Source organism: Protopterus annectens, chromosome 4.part1 (assembly GCF_019279795.1).
Source record: "Protopterus annectens isolate FY-2018-M chromosome 4.part1, PAN1.0, whole genome shotgun sequence".
NCBI classification, from domain to species: Eukaryota; Metazoa; Chordata; order Ceratodontiformes; family Protopteridae; genus Protopterus; species Protopterus annectens.
The window spans coordinates 605,556,202-605,576,174 of record NC_056734.1 but is presented as its reverse complement, the minus strand read 5'-3'; the positions used below and the strand labels follow the sequence as shown (position 1 = coordinate 605,576,174).

Below are 19,973 nucleotides of genomic sequence, written 5' to 3'. Positions count from 1 at the left end.
CATGTGGAGTCCTTCAGGGTTCAGTCCTGGGACCATTCTTGTTTGGCATCTACTTCTCTGAAGTACAGGCCAACACTAAGGGACTCTGGCTAAGAAAGTTCGCAGATGACTGCAAACTGGAAGCCATTATTGAATACCCAAATGATGTGGATATTCTACAAAAGGGCCTTACAGAAACAGATGCTTGGTGCCAGAGCCATGGGCTCAAGCTTAATGCCAAGAAATGTATAGTTATCCCCTTTGGGAAAAACCATGTACCCATAAATTACCACATAGGTGGCAGTACACTAAACATCGAAAGTGTGACGAGAGACTTAGGGACATAGGTCGACAGTGGTCTCACCTTCGATAACCACAGCGACACAACAGTCAGGAAATCCTTCTATGTGGCATACCTCATCACTAAGGGCTTTTCATACAGAATAAAGGAGGTCATTGTCCCACTGTACTCATCCCTCATGAGACCCATTATAGAGTATAATGCCCCGTTTGGTATGTACCTCACAAGACATCTGCAACAACTGGAAAGCTGCAGAAATACCTTGCTAAAAGAATCACAAGCCTAAAGCAGATGCTATATGCTGACCGTCTAAAAAACTCCAGCTATACTCTGTGGCATATCGTCTACTCAGAGGCGATCTCTGCTTAACATACAAGGCCATGTCAAACCCTGAGCTGTTGGACATGCTCCACTTAAAGAAATCCCAATCCCTCAGAGCCACACGCTCCAGGGATCTAAACCTTGTCATCACAATGAACAAAACATGCTGGAGGGATAGGTTCCTGACCCAGGGATCTAGACTTTGTCATCACAATGAACAAAACATGCTGGAGGGATAGGTTCCTGACCCAGAGACTCCCCAGACTCTGGAATAGACTGCCCATACATGTAAAGCAGAGTGCCTCTTTGGCCCTCTTCAAAAGGAACCTTGATGATTGGATGGGAGATAGGAAATTCACCCTGGGGATCATGTCAGTCGCCCTGCTAGACAGGGGTCCAGGGAAATAAATATTGTGGGAAGAAATATCCAGGGAATTGTTATGGCTAGGCTTGTATAGGCCCTAGGGCTGATAGCCTAGTACCAACCTATGAACCTATGAACCTATCATTTTTCCTTTGTATACAGTATACAGTGATGAGTCACCTCAATCCAGGCCAACAAATGGACAGAGTTTAAAGATATAAAGGAGACTCCCTGGGAGGCATTTGGTAGGTTAAAATGAAAAAACAAGAAGTAAATGGGTGGTACAGCTCATCTGGAGAAACTGTGCATTAAAATCTTTACCAAAATTCAAGAATGGACAGTGCAAACATATGGCCATTCTTATAGAGTGCATTAAAAGGAAATAAACTGTTATGTGACTAGGATGTGCAACTTATGTGCATATCTGGAAATGGGAAAACAAGGCATGTCAGTGGTCCTGATCTATTCTTATAATCTAAGATTCCATGTTATTATTATTGTATTGATAATAGGTTTATGTAGTGCATGACAGGAAGGTCAGTGACAGTTTATATATATTATTGTATATTAATTATATTATTATTTATATAGTGTATATATATATATATATATATATATATATATATATATATATATATATATATATATATATATATATATATATATATATATATATATACTAATACTAATAGCTTCTGTCTTTTCCCGGTTAGGGGTCACCACAGCGGAACTCCGGTCCGCTAATGATTGGCAGTGGATTTTTATGGTGCTGAGGTGCCAGCCCGATGCCCAACCTTCAAAGAAGACACACCCATTCACGCACATACCTACCTGCATGTCTTTAAACATCACTCGAACATGGGGAGGACATGCAGACTACACACAGAAGGTGCTCCAGCAGAATATATATATATATATATATATATATATATATATATATATTTCATTTGTTTAATGGGAAATTCTGCTGAACAAATAAGCTCGCTCCTTTTCATGGAAGGCTCAGGGAGAATAGCTCCACAAGCAGGAATAACAGTAACACATATGCAACATACAGTATACTTAGGTAACATTTAGCAGTGTTACTTGCTCCATGAGAACTGTTTACAGTAGTACTTATACAATATATAGAATGCTCAGGTAACATTAGCAGCATTACAATGTGAGGACAAATAAATTACATGATTATGAAATAAACACATATATTTTGCAGTAACAGAGTACTGGGTCCAGTTAAATAGTAGTAGTACTTTAGGTCAGATGGAAGTATATGAATTTTGATTATGACAGGAAAATAAGAGAGAAGAGATAGTCACTGACATGTATGTGTACATAGGAAAGGTAGTTTAAGAATAATTTAACCTACAGAATGACAAGGGCATAGCCAGTGGTCAAGCAGGAGCTGTTTTATTTTATCTTTGAAGATATGTGCATTATTGAGGAATCTGATTGGAGGAGGAATTGAGTTCCAGGATTTTGAAATTCAGCTGGAGTAAAGAGCATTTCTTGCTTTGTTATGAGCTTTGTGAATTGAAACAGGATGCTATTTTTATTTGTTAAGTAGGGTATCTACATTACATCAGGCTATTTCTGCAGTCATTAAATGTGTTTAGCCAGTTTTAAATTACCATTTTGTTGCTGGCATGTCTTCCCTTACCATTGATCCACCATTTCCTTTTTTTGGAAAATCTGCAAATTTACATAGAAGCTCCTTAAAATCTATACACTAAACTGAGGATTAACAGCATATACAGAAATTCCCTTTCCTGTGACACATTTCAGTAACTTGTCATATGTCTCCGGACATCCCTAATTTTAATGAAGGTCTAAAACAGATGGCTCTATCCTTAGCTGTACAGTTCTTCCTTGGACAGCATAGTAATGAACAAACTAGTTGAAATTACAGACTTCTATGGCAGTTACAGTTTAGCTGTAGCCAGACCGCTACAACAAATTCCTGGTCAATTTAATGTTGGTAACAATAGCTAACGTGCTATATAAATCTGAAATTACAAAGATACTTGTTAATGATATTGTATAGATCAGTTGTTTCTTTAGTATCAGTTAATTGGCATAAAATTAATTTGAAATACATCCATGATTTTGCAGCCTTAACAGAAAGTCAGTCTGCTATTTACTTAGATGCACGCACTGGTATATATATAGCCAGCCTGCTGGTACACTCTGGTATGTATAGCCAGCCTGTTATTTTCATAGGTGTATGTTTGTATGTGTAGCCAGCCTGCTATTTATATAGATGTACACTCTGGTATGTATAGCCAGTCTGCTATTTACATAGATATACATGCTGGTATGTATAGCCAATCTGCTATTTACGTTGATGTGCATGTTGGTATGTATAGCCAGCCTGTTATTTACATAGGTATACATGGTGGTATGTATAGCCAGCCTGCTGTTTACATAGATATACATGCTGGTATGTATAGCCAGCCTGCTGTTTACATAGGAATGCATGTTGATACGTATAGCCAGTCTGTTATTTACATAGGTATACATGGTGGTATGTATATCCAGCCTGCTATTTACATAGATGTACAGGCTGGTATGTGTAGCAAGCCTGCTATTTACATAGGAATGCATGTTGATACGTATAGCCAGTCTGCTATTTACATAGACATATGTGCTGGTATGTATAATAGATGTACAGGCTGGTATGTGTAGCAAGCCTGCTATTTACATAGGAATGCATGTTGATATGTATAGCCAGTCTGCTATTTACATAGACGTATGTGCTGGTATGTATAGCCAGCCTGCTATTTACATAGATGTATAAGGGTGGTATGTAGAGCCAGCCTTCTATTTACAAAGGTATACATGTTGGTATGTATAGCAGTCATCCAGCTTTTCTGGGTCCACAAATTGCATTCAAAGTGGTTTTTACTAGGTATTCTAGCACTTTTCCTTAAATGTTTATTATGATAGAGTCTCTTTTCTATTTTGCCCTACATCTGCCTAAGGAAAAGAAAATGTATAGTTTGACGTTTTCTATTTAGTTTAAATTTCACATGCTTGACATTTACATACATAGTAAAAATGCAATCATTTTATTTTGGGGACAAACTGCATCATTGTGACTAGACTGCAAAATAATATAACAAAAAACTCCCCTCCCTGGAAGCTCTCTTTACCCTAGAGAATGCTGATGTCTGTGTGGTCTCTGAGATGTGGTTTAAAGCCGCGGACAGCACACCAACAGTGGAGGGTTATAATGTCTTCCACACGTTTAGACCAGCTACTTCACAGGGAGGGACTAAAGGTGGAGATGTCTCTATTTGCATCAAAAATAAATATACTTCAAGGCTGGTCAAACAGGACAATGCACTTGAGCTGCTCCCTGTTCAAATCACCATAGGTAAAATCCAATACCACTTCCTTGCAAGCTATAGGTCCCCTTCTATGACCCAGTAAACCCATATCGTGTATTTAAACTTATTGGAAACACTAACCATCCAACCCAATACCATATTCATGGGTGACTTCAGTTACCCCAGTATTAATTGGGAATCCTATACAACATCAAATGTACATGCACAGAGATTCCTGGATTTTGTAAACACAAACTCCCTGGACCAGATAATCAATACACCAACAAGGGGTACAACCATACTGGATCTGGTCCTCACTAATATGGGAGAGTGCTGCACACCTCCTACTGTAATATCTTCTCTGGTAAGGTCAGACCACAAAATGGTCTCCTTTGAAGTAAAAATAAAACCCGGACCCCCAGCTAAACCGAGAATATTCAGGAACTATTCTAAGTTTAGCCTGCTATTAAGTGAGAACCTGGCAAAATTTCAAGTCCCTATTAACCCTGAGAACACTTCTGCCTGTGGAGAACTGTTCACAGAAACCCTGTACAGGCATGTTAATAGCTGCACAGAGGCAGCTGTGCCAACCAGGAAGAAGTACAGAACTAACTCAAAAAACAAACCATCCTAGTGGAATTACAGAATCAATCAGATGTATAACAGGAGGAAGAAAATCATGGCAAAAATTAGGAGGTGCAGCACCCAGCAGGATAAAAGCACTCACATTAAACTAAACAAACAACTCAGGGGGCAAATAAAGTCTACCAAAGCCAAATTTGAGGTACGTTTGGCCTTCCAGGTCAAGGACAACCACGTAGCATTCTTTAGCTATGTCCGCAACCTCAAAGACAATACACAATTGTGTGCAGAGCTCATTGTAAATGGAGAAACCTATACTGAGCCAGAAGATATAGATAAATTCAGCTCCAACTTTACTCCTCTCTCCCACTCATCCTTCCTTCAGGAAATATCATCAAATATAACTCCCCCTACTATCACTAGGGGACAGGTCCTTATTGCTCCCTCTAAGACCAAGAACACTGCATCAATGCACCCAGACAATATCCCAAGATTCCTTCTAAATAGCATAAAACATGACCTATCAGGGCTTCTGGAATTATTATTTAACTGTAGCCTCCAAACAGGCTTCATGCCTTATGAATGGAAAAAGGCAGCAGGCATCCCTCTGCACAAAGGTGGGCCATCTACAGACCCTGGAAACTACAGACCCATAAGTCTCACTAGTCTTATATGTAAAGTCATGGAAAGAATTATCATGGAAATTATCAATAGAGATATAGTAAACCTCTGTACACTGGACCCAACCCAGTTTAGTTTCATCAAGGGAAGATCATGCCTACTCAAATAGGGTGGACTTCTTTGAGAAGGTCACCAAAGCAATGGATGAGGGCAAAATCATTCACACTGCCTACCTTGACCTGGCCAAAGCATTTGACACAATACCCCACTCAGGCATTGTTGACAAACTTAAGAGGTTAGGTACAAACCTGTATGTCACCTGGTCAATAGACAACTGGCTCACAGACAAGATGCAGGAAGATAGAATTGGGGAATCCACCTCTACAAAGAGGCCAGTCACAAGTGGAGTCCCCCAGGGATCAGTCTTTGGACCGCTCCTTTTTTGCATTTACTTCTCAGAAGTCAAGGCCAATGTCAGTGGTCTCTGGCTGACTAAATTTGAAGATGATTGCAAATTAGGAGCTGTCATTGAATTTCACACTGACACAAATATTCTCCAGGAGGGGCTGACACAGACAAACAACTGGTGTCAGAGTCATGGACTAAAATTAAACCAAGAAATGCATAATAGTATCCTTCGGGAAGTCATCCATCCCTGGTAGCTATCATATTGACAACACACCCCTTAGAGTTGACCCAGTAGTCAGGGACGTAGGGACACACATAGATAGTAATCTAGACTTTGACTATCATGTGTCTACAGTGGTGAGGAAATAATTCTGTATTTTGCAACTTATAAACAAAGGTATGGCATCTAAGTCCAGGGAAGTCATAGTTCCACTGTATTCAGCATTCCTCAGACCTATCACTGAGTACAATGCCCCTTTGGTATGTACCTAACCAGGCATATCCAACAACTGGAATGTCCACAGAGGTTCCTCACTAAAAGAATACAGTCTGTAAGTAATATGTCCTATGCAGACCACCTCAAGGCCCTATCCCTGTATTCTGTCTCCTGCAGGCTTTTGAGGGGAGATCTATGCCTGGCATAGAGGGCATTGTCAGACCCCACTCTGATGGATCTCCTACATGTCCACAAAACAAACAGTACCAGAATTATCTGTTCTAAAGACTTAAACCTTGCCTGTGATATAAATAGGATCTGCTGGAGAGATAGGTATGTATCCCAGAGACTACCCCGTCTATTGAACAGGCTCTCCATCCATATGAAGCAGAGTTACTCCCTAATCCAATTCAAGTGCAACTTGGACAATTGGATGGGAAACTGGAAATTCATCCCTGGTTTGGAACCTATGTCTCTGATGCAAACAGGTAATCTGTAAATGGTTCATCTCCGAGGCCCATGCTTACACTTATCAAGGGTATCAGAACTTGTCAGAGATTTGGGATGCATGGCTAGGCTTAAAAAGGCCCTTGTGGTCATTAGCCTTGTAAACACCTATGAACCTATGAATATAAGGAAGGGTGTATAGATAAGTTTTGTTGTAGAATACAAAGACCTCATGATTAGACTTGGCATTTTATTTCCTTGTTGGAGTTTTCACTGTTAGCATAGCTGAATCTTTTATTTTTTTTACAATGACTGATAAAGGAATACAACTTGTAAATAAGGAAATATTTAAACACCAAAGTACACCGTGAGTTTTAACTAAGGAGCAATTTACTGACCTGTTCCAGTTTTCAGACACTTATTTAATCATGTTACAAATCCATAAACAGTAACTGCAACCAGTATCAGATTGTGAGAATTTTCATTTAGTTAAAAAAAATGGTAGAGTTCAGGACAAGAAAAAAATCCAGCCATGAGGTATATCAAGAATAAAGTATGTTAATTAAAACAGGTCTAAATAAGTAACACTGTGGGATGCTCTTGATCTAAAAGGGAAAGGTTTTACTGTTACTGCCTCTTAAGTGCTTGCTTGTGCCAAGTTTCCTTGAAACTGTATTTTGTATTCTCCACAGTTATGAGAGTGGTTTTATGACTATTCATGGATATCACACTACTGATGTTAGACTGAAAGGTCTAAAGTTTTTGCCACCTCCTTTTCCCATTACCATGAAGTGGAATGTTACTCCATGCAGAAGATGGACGGTTAAGTGATTCAAGATTTGCAATTGGCCGAAACATTCTTTGCCTGAATGAGGTTGCTACAGTGAAGGTTCACCATTGTTCTAAGGTGCAGCAGTCTTAGATTTGATTATATTATTTAGGGATACATGGAGGGAAGACACTTTCATTTGGGGATAAGAGGCTTGCCTCATGGAGAAAATGTCCACGTTTGAAAATGATGTCAGTCCTGCTACTTTTAACTGACTTGGTTTTCAACAAGTGTTTCGAGCTCCTGTCACTGAGAGAGGTAGAAATCATCATTCTCCACATGAGTTCCTTAGGATATCCGTGTCTCAAGTGATGAAAGGAACATAAATATCTGGGAATAGCTAGTGCCCCTTTTGAGATTTATCATTAACCAGTTTTACACTATCTTGTCCATTACTTCATTAAGTTTTATGTAGTTTGAGGTAACCTAAGGATTTTTTGCTTTTGGAAAAGAAGTTGTAGTGCTCTCTACTTCTGTACCTTCAGACACAATATCGTTAAGCTGTCTACCAATTTTGCTACAAATATTGACAAATATAATTATTTAGTATGTTTTATTTTAATGTTTTGTGCAGTCTCATTTTCACTTTATTATGTACTTATTGTCTTGAGCTTCACATTTAATATGGAATGTTAACCCTTTCTTTCACTGTACAAGTCATGTTCTCCTCTGTATATTTCTATAACTAACTGGATTCAGTGACCACTTTTTCATCTGTGTTTGACTTATCATCCTTTTGTAGTTTTTTCATTTTACACACACACATACACACACACACACACACACACACACACACACACACACACACACACACACACACACACACACACACACACACACAAACACAATTGTTTTGCTTCAACTTGCCTTAAGGTATGCAATGAGGGCTTTTAATTTTGGTTTTAGTGTTCTGTTAATTAACTTGCCAGGCATTCCTTGGGCATTTTCCTATTTTCCTCAGTGGAATTCTGTACTGCTTATGTTAACAAGGCCAAGATTTGCCCAGCTCAGTACTGTGAGGTTCTCTGCATAGCAATTGCTGGGAACCTGATTACCAGTGATCACAATGTTTGTACCACTGCCCGTTTTGCTAGTTTGAAATTCAATGTTTTGGTTATACCATACTCCATTAGAAGAGATTTTTAACCAGCTGTCAAATACATACCTTTTGCAAGGATCCAGGTTGCCTGTCTTTCTGGTTTAAAGTATTTGGAAAGCTCCTACCTAAAAAAAACACACACACTGCTGCCTGACAAATGGGTAGAAAGTATTCTGTGTAGCAGCAGTGTTGCACCTAGTTGTTGTTTAACCAGTGTGTTTTCAGAATTAAACATTTTTGCATTCATATAAAGGCATATTCCCATTCCTTTATCTTATTCATTTCTTCTGAGCTGTAACTGTGATCTATGCAGAAGGCAAAAATTGGTTGAAAGTTGTTTGTTTGTTAAATTTAACTGTTGAGGCTGCCCACTAAAGTGTGCTAGCCTGTGTAACTGATTTATTACTGTTTCCTGCTTTTCTGTGTGCTTTCTATCTCAAAAACAAAAAAAAAAACAAAAAATATCCTTGTTTTCCTGCCTCTCCTCGACTAGTTTAGACCAGTATACAGGCTTTGCTGTATTCTGGGCTGTGGTGTAGTTCCTGTGTTGTCCATTGCCTTACTTGGATAGAAGGAAGTTTCTTTGCTCACCAGTGGGAGTGGGGAGGCTTGAGCAGCCTATCTGTCCCTGAAGGAGTGACCTCAGCACATTAACTTGTAGTAATTGGTTGTTTTGGACTATTTCTAGCTCTTTTGAAGTTCCCTGTTTAAAATCCGCCTCTGAGCGTTTTTTTCTGGCTATACTACTCAGCAACAGCTCCTCGTGGTCCTGCAGAGTGGTCCTAGCAGCAGAGAACTGAGAAAAGCGACTACTTTCCTGATTTAAGTATTTTTTGCTGTTTTTTACCTGAAATACCTTCTCTTGCTTACCTTGAACAAGCTTAAACTGTTTTTTAACTGTTTGTTGCATTATATATTATCTGCACTTAAAGTTTCATTTAGTCGAAAATTGGTCGAAAGTTGTTTGTTTGTTTGTTAAATTTAACTGTTGAGGCTGCCCACTAAAGTGTGCTAGCCTGTGTAACTGATTTATTACTGTTTCCTGCATTTTTTGTGCTTTCTATCTCAAAAACAAAAAACAAAAAAAAAATATCCTTGTTTTCCCGCCTCTCCTCGACTAGTTTAGACCAGTATACAGGCTTTGCTGTATTCTGGGCTGTGGTGTAGTTCCTGTGTTGTCCATTGCCTTACTTGGATAGAAGGAAGTTTCTTTGCTCACCAGTGGGAGTGGGGAGCCTTGAGCAGCCTATCTGTCCCTGAAGGAGTGACCTCAGCACAAGAGCTTGCAGTAATTGGTTGTTTTGGACCATTTCTAGCTCTTTTGAAGTTCCCTGTTTAAAATCCACGTTTGCACGGCTTTGCGCGTTTGTGCGCATATGGTTAAACAAGGTTAAACTTTTTCTGGCTCCGCCAAGTATGCTCTTCAAATTTTCCCTTAAGAAAGCTCTCCTCTTATAATAATCAGTCTAATCGCTTTATTATAAGCCTAACACTTGTTCTCAAAACCTCTCTTCTAAGTAAGCACTCGCTAACTAAAGTAAGCACTACATCCACCCACCTTCCCTGTGAGTACCCACTTCCCTTAAAGGCACAGCACTCCCTTATAATATTCTAACATGTTGAGTGGTAGATTACTAGCATCCTCTCCGGTTCAACTGGTTAATCTGGGAATCTTGAGACAATGCTACAATTGTCTCATGTACACAGACAACCCTCTCCTCCTCCCAACAAACACAAATACATGTGAGAGATGCAACTATATAGCCAAACTGGAGGCTGAACTCTCTCAACTCAGGACTGGCAAGACCAGACAGGAGGAGAAAGTAACCACACACACACCAAACCCAGTCCCACATAGACCTACCACAACTGCAAACCAAACACATAATAACACAAAGACATACTCAGAGGGTCTAACAAAAAACTTACCAAAACAACAGAGGCTCCCAAAGCAGACACCCAAAAATCCACAACCTCAAAACATAACACATGCAACACATACTTCAATAAATCAGTGTGTCAAACAATCACAGCCCTTAAGGCCAAACACCATGCCTGATACACTAGTAATAGGTGACTCTATAGTCAGACACACTGACGTTCCGCTTACCAGGCTGAACAAGGAGAGGGTAACGGTGAGCTGCTTATCTGGAGCTAGGATCCGCCACATAACACATGCACTCAGGTCACTCCAAAGCAAGTACAAATATGACTCCGTCATTGTCCATGCCGGCGTGAATGACCTGAGACGTACCTCCCTGGACTACATGAAAAGAGACATAGAGGAGCTCTCTGATTATGTAGCCCAGGCTGGTATGACCCTGACCCTGAGCAGCATCTTGCCCTCACCAAATGATGCCACAATAGAAAGACAAGATGATCAGCTTTAATAATTGGCTCAAATACTGGTGTCATTCTAGGGGGATCCAATGTCTGTCTGCTTGGGATGACATGCTGGACAAGCCACGCTGCTTCACAAGGGACGGCTTGCATCTGTCACCACTGGGCTTCAGGATATTGGCTAAGGCTCTTGCCTCCCCCATAGTGCCTTTTTTAGGCAAGGCTCAAAAGACAAACCCACCTCCTTAGAAAACAAAAATGGAAAAAAATTAAGGGTAATGCTGCTCAATGCCAGAAGTCTAAATCTCAAGATGCAGGCTCTAAAAGCACTCCTCAGTATGGAGAACATCGATGTCTGTGCAGTAACTGAAACCTGGTTCAAGGCTCCTGAGAGCACCCCAGCGCTACCAGGCTATACCTCGTATCATGCTTTTCGGCCCCAAAACTTGGGCCAAACCAAAAAGGGAGGGGGAGTGTCCATATTCATCAAGGACACCCACACCTCCAGGTTAGTGGCAACACATGAAGCATCAGAGACCATCCAGGTGCAACTAACCATAGGCAAAACTGCTATACAACTGGTAGCATGTTACAGACCACCCTCCCAATCTCAGGAACCCCACTCAGCCTTCCTGAAGACACTGGAGGATATGAATGTCTCACCAAACACCATCATATTGGGAGACTTCAACTACCCTAACATAGACTGGGTGCATTATTCTAGCCCAAACACCCTAGCCCAAAGGCTCCTGGAATTCATAAATTCAAATGCAATGGAACAGCTAGTCACCTATCCCACAAGGGGAGATAATATACTAGACCTGATCATCACAAACATGGGGACAAAGTGCTCCACACCGGAAATATACCCCTCACTAGTGAGATCTGACCACAAACTAATCACCCTGGATATACATATCCCACCTCAACCCCCAACACAAAAGACTACAGTGAAAAACTTCTCAAAGGCCGGCTTTACACTTCTTAAAACTGAGATGGTATCCTTTAAGCCCACTGGGCCAGTGGAAAACACATCCCACAATGCAGAATCCTTCACAAATGCTTTCTACGGACATCTCCAAGAATGCATGGATCATGCAATCCCAAATAAAACCAAGACCCTCTCCACCAATGGCAGGCGTCCTGTCTGGTGGACCCCAGCCATAAACAAATTGTATAACAAAAGAAGGAAGCTACTGCACGACAGAGCAAAATCCCATAAAGAGAAGGCATCTCTGGTCAGCACTAGTAGAAAGCTACGTTCTCTCATAAAAACATCCAAGGCCAACTTTGAGAGAAAAATCGCTATGGACACTAAAGATAACCACAAGGCCTTCTTCAGCTATGTTAGAAACCTGGGCGGAAACCCTCAGATATGTTCAGAGTTAGTTCACAATGACAAAAAATACACTGAACCCACAGATATTGCCAACATTCTGGCAGACAGGTTCAGTGCAAATTTCTCCCCTCCCTCACCCCCAAAAGAAGAAATACTTATCCCAGCTGAATGTAACCTCCCTATTATCTCAGATGTCCAGGTGAGAACTGCCCTCAGCAAAGCTAAAAACACAGCATCAATGGGACCTGACGGTATCCCGGGTTGCGTGCTACGTGAACTCCAAGAGGAGCTAAACCCGCACGTAAAAATGTTATTTAACCTTAGCCTTACTACAGGATATGTACCTGAACACTGGTGTACAGCAACAGTAGTCCCACTCCACAAAGGAGGCACCTCTACAGACCCTGGTAACTACCGCCCCATAAGCTTAACCAGCCTGGTCTGCAAAGCTATGGAAAGAATCATTATGGAACTCATAAACAGAGACATTGGGGACTTACAGACACTTGATCCCACCCAGTTTGGCTTTGTAAAGGGCAGATCCTGCCTTTTGAACTTGGTTGACTTCTTCGAAACAGTCACTAGAGCCATTGACGAGGGCAAAGCAGTCCATACAGCCTACCTGGACTTGGCTAAAGCTTTCGACACAATACCCCACTCTGGCATCATAGACAAGCTCAACAGCTTAAATGAAAATCCATATGTCACAAGATGGGTGGTAAACTGGCTAAAGGATAGAACCCATAAAGTCAAAATCGCTGGAGCCATGTCAGACTCAAAGCCAGTCACAAGTGGTGTCCCACAGGGCTCTGTCCTGGGACCCCTCTTGTTCGGCATTTATTTCTCAGATGTGAAAGCAAACATGGGAGGGTTGTGGCTGACAAAGTTCGCAGATGACTGCAAACTAGGCGCCATAGTCGATACACCAGCTGACACATACATCCTACAGAAAGGCCTCACTGAAATGGACAACTGGTGCCGGAGTCATGGCCTTAAACTAAATGCCAAAAAATGTATAGTCATCCCCTTTGGGAAAAACAAAGTACCCACAAATTATCACATAGACAGTAACCCACTGAGTACAGAAAAAGTAATCAGAGACCTGGGGACCCAAGTCGATAGTGACCTCTCATTTGACACCCACATTGCCAAAGTGGTTAGAAAGACTTTCTACCTTGCCCACCTTATCATGAAGGGATTCACATCCAGATCAAAGGAGGTCATTGTACCCCTATACTCCTCCCTTATCAGGCCCATGATTGAGTACAATGCCCCATTTGGTATGTACCTCACCCGGCACTTGCAACAGCTAGAGAGACCCCAAAAGTACCTCACCAAGAGGATCAAGGGTCTCCAACATATGTCATATGCTGCCAGACTAAAGAAAGTCCAGCTCTATTCAGTAGCATACTGCCTGCTCAGAGGTGATCTGTGCCTGACGTACAAGGCCATGTCCAATCAGGAATTGATGGACATGCTCCACCTCAAAAAATCCAAATCCATCAGAACCACGAGAGCTAAAGATTTAAACCTCAGCACAAATATGAATAGGACATGCTGGAGGGACAGATTCATAACTCAGAGGCTTCCCATACTCTGGAACAGAATCCCAGTTCATGTTAGGCAGAGCCCCTCACTGACTCTCTTCAAGAGAAATCTTGACGAGTGGATGGGAGATTGTAGGTTTACCCCAGGGGTCATCTCTGTGTCACTACTAGACAGAGGTACAGTAAACTAATTCTATTATGTAAGGGGGTCTTCACTGTGTCACTACTAGACAGAGGCACAGTATTCTAAATCTATACTGTACACTTTTGTACCATTACATGGGGTGGCAAAAGCCACATCACTATGGCTAGGCTTATAAATGCCCCAGGGCAAATAGCCTAGTACCAAACTATGAAACTATGAAACTATAAAAGTAGCAGAAATACTATAACTTCTTTGCCAAAATTGCTGTAATTTATTGATCCTGAGCTGACATACAGTAAACACATTTTTGTTAAAAATGAAATTTAGAAAAGAAACTAATACATCCCGTCTGGTGAAACGTGATAGTGGTTGTGGGGTCTCATTGTAAATCAGGCTGAAAAGGTTATAAATAATGCAAAGCAGGCATTCCAAATGACACGTGGGTTATTAAGGGGTTAGATTAATCCTTTCCTTTTTAGGCATCATAGCGTGCTGGACGTGTTTAGACGGACGGGGGGTATGTAATTCTTATAACCAAGTTAGCCCTGAGTAGATGTATGTCTTTAATCATGTAATGATTATGTTCACTATGTAAGCCCTGAGAAGCTGGCTTTTAACAGGCAAAATAGGAATAATTATCCAATGTTCCCACCAGGTGTACCTGACCAAGATCAGGTGGGATATTATTCTATAACTGTAATTCAAATGATATTGATTATGCTTTATTTTCATAATTAAGTTTCCTGAATTCCAGTTTACAGCAGAGGTTAACAAATGAGTAAACATTTTGGCTATCAGACTGGATTATGTAACGTTTGCTCATCAATAAACAACTGTGAGTACTGTTTCAATGGCTTTGACACAGAAACAATGAGATGATTACGGACATTAATTGGGTTTGTATGTTCTCATGCATGTCAGTATTTGTCACTTTTTCTATGATTAACTTAATGCGTTACTGTTTAAGACCGGAATATCACACACCATCACTCTGATGAAAAGTATTTTCATGTTCTTGATCCACATTGTGCCTTTAAATCCTATATATACACACGCACACACACATACTGGATGAGAAGTTTGTGACTCCATGAGGAATTTGTTTCCACAGGTCATATTGTTGACACATAGCTCTCACTACCATTACAGGATTCACTGTTCCAGTTTAACATATGGTCCTAATTTACTGGGAGCAAGCAGACGGCATTGGAGAAGTGACTTAGGATGCTGCAGGAACCATTCCACATTCATCAGAATAAACATGTCTATGTTCCATATTAGAATATTGTTGGCTGGGTGAACATAAGCGTAAACGATAGAATGTAGAGTGGTAATACAGAGAATAAGGAAGCACCATTTAAAGACACATTTAATTAACCAAAAATATTTCACTCGACCCTGAAAAACTGCATTAAAAATTTCAGACCTTTGTGCTTTCTTTCCCTCTTTCTCAAAACTACTTGAAAAAGTGCCAGAGAGGCAAAGAAGCTTAATATTTTAACAAAGTACTTCGTGCTTGAATTAACCACTTTTGATTTTATTTTATTTTTAATTGGAATGGACTTGGAATCCAGAGGAATGGAGAGAAGTATGTTATACCTTCATAAAGGCAAAGATAAGTACTGATCTTTTTTTTTTTCTTATGATGGACAGAAACCAGGCAAAATTTATACCAGCACCCAAAGCTGTCTCTAGTAAATCCCAGTCCTAGATATTTCTTCTGAACTCACTGCCTAGACAAGTCTGATAGTTGGAGGGTCCCACCCCATCTTCATGTAAAGCTAAAGAGGACATTCTAAATAAAAGGCATCATATGGTAGTAAGAAAGGCAGCCGTTTTGCATATGTATTCAGGTGTTGCTTTGCTTGTTCCACATCTGCAGGTTATCATGTTAGTTAGCTCTGCACCAGTGCACCTGAATTACAGGCAACAATAAGACAGCTGCACCTTTCTTTTCAGCACTAACTGAAAATGACAGCTGTACAAATTTGTTTCTAGTCCTTGACATGGAATAACAATGGCACATTCCAGCAGTGAATTCAGTTTATCCAAGCATTGTATGATAATCCTGATGCAATACTGAAATCTTATTCATTGTAACTTGACCTCAGCAATACACTTACCTCCCATAAAAAGGTATTCAAAGATGTAATTAAAAAATTGTATAATAATTTGTACTAGGCATTTATTTCCATTAATAACTCACTAGGGGCAACTGTTGTTTCCAAAATATGATATAGTTTACAATGTCTTTTTCGCCATTTGTTTTAATGAAAATCATTTATCTTGTAGAATTGCTGTCATACAATGTCTTTTTTTATTCTGTGGCTGCTTTGCCTCAGCTTTGCTGCATCTCTGTCTAGGCCATTATTTCTTGTAGTTTATCTTCCTGATGAAATATAATTGGTAAAGATCATGCAGGAATACAGAGCCAAGCTTATCATTACCTTATGAAGTGTGTAACAGTACTTATTTCTGAGTGGAATGGTTTTAGACACATAAATCACAGACCTTTGCTGTTTCGGCAGTTAGTTCTTATATAATCTAAATGTGTATCTCTGTCTGTCTCATATATCTTTGCTTATATGTCACTGAACATGTTTATTTCCCCCATAGATTGTTCATGAAGTCAGCCCTTTTATTTTATCTGCTGTTTTAGACCAGGTTCCAAACTGAAAGCATGTTTTCTCTTCTTTGTCTTCTTTTTTTTTTTTTTTTGCATAGGTATATCCCAGGTGGTGAAGGACCATGTGACCAAACCTACAGCGATGGCTCAGGGTCGGGTGGCTCATCTCATTGAATGGAAAGGATGGTGCAAGCCAATGGACTCCCCATTAGCACTGGAGAGTGATTTTAATTCATACTCAGATTTAACTGAGGGTGAGCAGGAAGCCCGATTTGCAGCAGGTACATTATAATTATATCATCTGTCAATACTACAGGCAAGAAGCTAATCACATGAGAATCCCAAATCATCCAAACTTTACTTTTCCACATCTTTGCTTTCTTTTTCTTGCATTATGATTGCAATCTGCTAGGCACAGTATTCACAGATTCAAGTGAAAGTAGTGCATTCAACATATTCTTACATGCATGACAAACTGTTCTAAAAGTTGGAGCTTGGAGACTAGGAGCATAACATTTTAATACTTTTGTATCCCCCCCCCCCAAAAAAAAACACAAACACACCAAATACTCTGTCATTTTAAGAGCTTTAAAAATGTCTTGTTGAACAACACTGATACCTTTTGTTTAAGACCCCCTTCTTTGTCCTAAGCTTCCTATCAGATTAACCTCCAATCAAGGCATATATATGGTCCTAACATCTACAGTGATTATGTGGTTACAAATAGAATTATATTTTAGTAATCTTCCTTCAAAGTCCTCCCACTAATGAAACCTTAAATTTATTCAGTTCATGAGAAAACATGACATGCAAAAAAATATACAAACAGCTTTTGCAGTGAAAAATATAAAGGTGATTTATACATAAAAATATAAAGGTGATTTATACATAAAAATATAAAGGTGATTTATACATAAAACACCAGAATGTTAGTGCTGCCTTCTTCTACAGCACATTTAAAGAGACTTCTTAAGAACTGAAACTTAAAGTCAAATGAATGTTCATTGCATATAGAATAACTTAATTAATCACATGATTAAAAAAATCACCAAGCATAGAAACTATGCTTTAATTATCAAGATGCATCGGGGCAGACATTAAATAGACACATGCATTTTGAACTTCTAAAAAAGTGTGATCCTTGCACTACTAATATGATGCTAACAGTATGTCTGTTCCCTGTGCAGAGCTCCTTGATGATCCTTGCACTACTAATATGATGCTAACAGTATGTCTGTTCCCTGTGCAGAGCTCCTTGATGATCCTTGCACTACTAATATGATGCTAACAGTATGTCTGTTCCCTGTGCAGAGATCCTTGATGCCATTGTGAACTGAGGTGAAAAGTCATTACATTAGTTTAATATGATGTAATAGCATGATGTACCACTAATGGTAGTTTCACTTAACTGTACATAATCATTTGGATATATCCACTAAATGTAAACAACCATTTTTTATGTAAATTACTGTTGCTCTACTTATTGTGTCTGAAACCACTATCTTGTATGTATTTGCTTCTCACTTGGCTGTATTTATTTCCCTATTGTATGTATTTGTAACTTTTGAAGCTTTTCTCCCCAGGCCTCCACTGAAAAAGGACCCGTGTCCAGTTGGACTTTCCCAGTAAACAAATGTAAAATAAATAAATAATATAATATAATATAATATAATATAATATAATATAATATAATATAATATAATATAATATAATAGTTAAGTAATGTAGTAATTAATATAATATAATGCAATATAATATAATAATAGTGTAGTGATTGTGTACCTCTTGTGATAATGATGTCCCCACAGTATAACATAGCAGAAAGCACAAGCTACTCAAAGGACAATGTATCTGAATCATCAGCCATGATCATCCCCATACAAAAATCATGTCATCACCCATTCATGAATCGAGTTATCCATTACGTTGTCAAGTTATAACTATAACTGAGGTACTTGCATTAATAAATACATTCTTTATTTAATTCCTGTAACAGTGTGAGTGCCCCTCTGAGACTCTTTCCTTGCATTCTTATAAAGATAGTTTATGTTTGCTTTTCAGAAACCTGTGAGATAAATTGCAAGGCCCTTATACCTACATGTAACTTATAAACTCTTTTATATGGCTCCCCTGACATTTTTAAAAGAATGACTGTTTGCCATAACAAAGAGATTTTACATAAATTAAGAGGGTACTCAAGACTTAGACCTTCTTCTACCTTCCTAGTAGGCCGAAAATAGCTGATATGCTTATAGAACTTTGCACCTAATTCAGAATGTCCCCAACTGTTCTATACTGAGCCATAGCTGTACTAGGTAGGACCAGATGCATACCACAGTATTAGAAAGCACAGCTTTCATTGCTGGGGCATAATATATTTTTTCATTTCATGCCAATCCTGTTATAAGGCTCAGATGTGCTTTCATTTCCCATGCTCACTCCTTGTATACAATATATACTACAAGTATGTCCCTCTGCTTAATGAGGATGAGCTAAGACTGTTTTTAAATTCACTTGGGATATGTTTGTTATGAGTTAAAAGTTCTCAGCTGAACCATAATGTACAGAAAAGATAGTAAAGACTTCTGTAAAGCAAACCACTTTTCTTAAATTCCAAGCAGTGTCATAATTATGTATACACTGCTTCTTCACACAAACATTTTGTATATGGATAATATTTTAATTTGTATTATTATTCTGTTATAAAATAATAAGCTGATACAAAAAAGGAAGAATAAAATGATTGTTGAATATTAGAACTAGTACACTATTAGAAAACATTGTACAATCTAATGGAATATCAAAGCATACGACTGTGGAGTATTATGGAAGAGATTTATGTGTGAGACTCAAAACTGACACTACTGAACTATGTTTCTTTTTTTAATTGAGCAAACCTAGACTTTGTCTATATGAAAGATCCATTGCTGTTTATGGGATAAGTTTTAAGTAATTTGTATGATAAACTTTTACTTTTTGAGTACTTTTTTTGGAAAATAGGACATCAGTGAGAAAACAATGCAGAAATGTTTAAAAGCTTTAAGCTAAATCTGTTTTATTTGAGAACGTTTGACTACAGTATAATGCAATAAAAATAAAAATGGGCAAATAGCAGTCTGCTAGCTAATGTAAATCTAAATCCATCAAAAATATGAAAAAGCTGTATAAGGTGTTGACTTTATATGCTTCACTAGAACATTTCATTTATGTAGGTATGTGCATATATATGTATGTATGTATTTATTTATTTATGTTTGTTTACT

At 39.0% G+C, this 19,973-nt stretch overlaps 1 protein-coding gene across 2 annotated transcripts in view; it reads left to right on the top strand.

Annotated features, from left to right (window-relative positions):
• The window catches only part of FAM131A (family with sequence similarity 131 member A), a 755,511-nt gene that overhangs the window by 670,973 nt on the left and 64,565 nt on the right, over window positions 1-19,973 (top strand). For both annotated transcript variants that reach the window (XM_044070408.1, XM_044070409.1), the window contains one exon: window positions 16,809-16,991. In XM_044070408.1, coding sequence (XP_043926343.1) covers window positions 16,809-16,991 — 183 coding nt within the window. The remainder of the gene's footprint in view (window positions 1-16,808; window positions 16,992-19,973) is intronic.